Genomic DNA, 3,386 nt, shown 5'->3' with positions numbered 1-3,386 from the left:
TCTTGATGTTTTAATAATAAAATACACAGGTTGCCAAAGTACAAGAACAAGTTGACAAAACATCATCGACACCAAACAAACCTGCTGAAAAAAAACGCATACCTGCAAGACCAGCATATGTTGTGTTTTGGTGCTGGTTTGCTAGTGAACACCAGCTAAACTAGCATCAGCACCAGCTAAACCAGCACCAAACCAGCATAAGCACCAGCATAATTCCCATGCTGTTCCATGCTGGTTTGTTGCTGTTTTTTTTTCTTAGTAGGGATCTGAATACACTATATATACACATGGGCTAGAGCAAACAAGACACACCTGTGGAAACAAGCAAGAAAAGAACTACTGTACATTGGTTTACAAACCAGAGAAAGGAAACCAGAAACCAAATACAAACTAAAAGTCAATAAAAAACACAAAACATGAACACATGACAGAGCCTGAAAGACACTCCTTTACAAGTCGAGATGGGAAATGGAGCAGAGGCAGAACAGGGAGCAGGATGGTGGCCACGCCCATGAAGAGGTCCTGGAGGCCAAAGCCGCGTCCCAATTTCACCTACTTATACTATGCCCTAATAGTAGGTACTGTTTTTGTTTTGGGATACTGTTGACTGTAGAAAAACACAGTATGCACATACTAATATGAAACAGAAGTGATGACTGTTGGCTGGACGATGCTTTGATCCTTGAGAAATTCAAACATCAGAATACAACACCGCATTTCCTGGTTCATTATTTGTCATGTAATATTTACTCTGTGGTTTCATTTTGTTGATACTATAAACGATAAAATCATGCAAGCATTCTAGGAACGAGAAATCCTCATCAACCTTTCTCTGTTTTTTATCTTCTGACTTTTGTTCCCAGAATACGTTGCATAAGCGTATTATTTAAAGACTTGTTAATGTTTAATATTAATTTAACTTTGAACAAACTGTTACCAGTTAATAACATAAAGTTAATGACAAACAGCTGTTAATTTTAACAGAAAAGTTTGTTGAATATGCCCCACGCTCCATTAAACATCAAAACTGTAGTATGATCGTATCCTGATATACTTATTATCCCGTAAATCAGACTCCTTCTAATCTACTGGAAATTATCATTTCTGAAGAATTTAAATGAATCAAAATGATCAATTTATAATTCAAACATAAATAAAAGAATACAAAACTGAATGGGAAGGTTTCCTGAACAGGGATTCAAATAAATGTTCAAAGTCTGACCCCAATATGATTCAATTCTAATTATTTGATCAATAATTGCAAAAGTTACAAAGTCATAGCAACCGAGTACTTCCATAATGTTTTAATACACACACAGTTGTGTGGGAGATTTCTGTATAATTGTATTCAATTGAATTGACACTACCTGAATCCTTTTGTACTTCAAATAAATGTTGTAGTGACTTGTCAGCTTTGTTTAACTGGTTTAGGTGTCTCACTGGAACTTGATCTGAAGAGGTAGTGCTCGGTGTCATGACATCAATGTCATATTAACATAATGAATTGTGATTGGTCCGCAGCAGACACTGTTGTTCAACCCATGTGAAGATCTTCATGATTGCCAATATCATTAGCGATGCAGTTCCCCAGTGGACGTCATATTTACAGAAGTTCATAGACTTCTGTTGTTCTGTTTCTCTGCATGTTGTGCAATCCAACGTGTGTTTATTTTTTTGCTTCACAGAGCTGGAAATTTCTCTAAATTATTTACGAGGAGCTTCTAATAGAGGTGAGGAGTAATTTGATCATGTAGTCTATTTGAACTGCATTTATATTGTACATGCCTTTCTTTAAAGAGACGTTGTTTTTGTGCTTGTTTGCCATACAGATCAAATTCATTCTGTTTAAGTCATAAAATGAACACAAATTCGACTGGATCTCAGCTGTGTCGTCTAGCTGTTATAGTGGCAGTCGCTGGTCTCATCTCTCTGACTGTCATGTTTTTATGGATTTCACCTCAGAACTTCTGTCTACCTCAACAACTTTCATTTAAGCCAGACTCAAGTAGACACCACGTAGAGAAGAATAACTCACTTGATGAAGCAGTGGTTGAAAAAACGATTCTTTTGTTATGGGTCTGGCCTCAAGATTACAGATTCGATCTGAATATCTGTAAAACTATTTACAACATTGACGGCTGTCACTTGACAGATGATCGATCTCTCTACAGCAACTCGGATGCAGTGCTTATTTTTCACAGGGCTATTAGTGGGGATCTGTCCACACTTCCTCCATCTCCTCGCCCTCCGTTTCAAAAGTGGATATGGATGAATGTTGAATCGCCAACTAACACACAACAAATACCAGGAATTGAAAATCTGTTTAATTTGACTCTCAGTTATAGAGAGGACTCTGACATTCCTGTCAAGTTACGACTGACCAGCAGAAAGATCCCAGATGAGAATTTTGAAATTCCCAAAAAAGAAAAACTCATCTGTTGGGTTGTGAGTAACAATTTGAAGTGGACAGGCGTTGGCACTAGAATCGCTTACTTTCAAGAACTTAGCAAATACGTCTACGTACACGTGTATGGAAAAGCTTATGGAACGTTCCTGGATTATAATGACTACTTTCCCACCATAGCCAGCTGTAAGTTTTATCTCGCCTTTGAGAACTCCATTCACAAAGACTACATCACTGAGAAGTTAAATGGACCTCTGGCAGTAGGTACTGTACCTGTGGTGCTGGGACCTCCCCGCAAAAATTATGAAAGGTTTATACCGGGTGACTCATTTATTCATGTGGATGACTTTCCAGATGCAAAGTCACTAGCAGAATATCTTCAGCGTCTGGACCAGGATGATGAAGCGTATCGCAGGTACTTTAACTGGAGGAGACATTTCTCAGCTCGACCTCATTTAATATTACAGAACCAAGAGTTTGTTCATGCTATTTGTACGGCCTGTGATTATGTAGGAAGACACAAGGAATATAAAGAAGCTCATGATATCTATAAATGGTTTTTCAACTAATTTAGTGTTAGCCTACAGATATTTTGATAATTAATCAGTGGCAAAGGAATATTAAAGTTACATTAACTTTAAGAGGAGATACTTTTCTATGTATATATATTTTATATAAATTATCTTCAGCGATTGCAGCACTGTAATATTGTAATACTAACTTTTTGCATATTTCATCATTTGTCCAAAGTCATATATGAATAAATGTGCATGTGTTCATTATTCTGGTACTTATTGTCCGTTAATATAAAAGTGATAATAGGCCGATGTAGATGAGTCAGATAAGGGATTAACACAATAGCCTTTTCACCGGGCTGTCTGTTCAAGCAGAACCAGGAACCTTGATAAACAGGTTCAGCTGTGTTTTGTGGAATTAGAGCGAGAATATGCTCATCCTCATGGAGCCAAACAACAGATAAACC

At 37.3% G+C, this 3,386-nt stretch overlaps 1 protein-coding gene across 1 annotated transcript; it reads left to right on the top strand.

Annotated features, from left to right (window-relative positions):
• The first annotated feature begins 1,571 nt into the window (after positions 1-1,571).
• LOC135730380 (4-galactosyl-N-acetylglucosaminide 3-alpha-L-fucosyltransferase 9-like) lies at positions 1,572-3,186 on the top strand. Its single transcript, XM_065248285.2, has 2 exons — positions 1,572-1,730; positions 1,830-3,186. The coding sequence occupies exon 2, from the start codon at positions 1,858-1,860 to the stop codon at positions 2,971-2,973; it is 1,116 nt and encodes a 371-aa protein (XP_065104357.1). The 5' UTR covers positions 1,572-1,730; positions 1,830-1,857; the 3' UTR covers positions 2,974-3,186.
• Positions 3,187-3,386: the final 200 nt, after the last annotated feature.

Source organism: Paramisgurnus dabryanus, chromosome 11 (genome assembly GCF_030506205.2).
Source record: "Paramisgurnus dabryanus chromosome 11, PD_genome_1.1, whole genome shotgun sequence".
Taxonomy (NCBI): Eukaryota; Metazoa; Chordata; class Actinopteri; order Cypriniformes; family Cobitidae; genus Paramisgurnus; species Paramisgurnus dabryanus.
The sequence above is the reverse complement of the archived record's forward strand: the minus strand, read 5'-3'. Positions and strand labels throughout refer to the sequence as shown.

Excerpts from the sequence above, each read along its gene's own strand:
- LOC135730380 (XM_065248285.2), top strand. The coding sequence starts at position 1,858 with ATGAACACAAATTCGACTGGATCTCAGCTGTGTCGTCTAGCTGTTATA.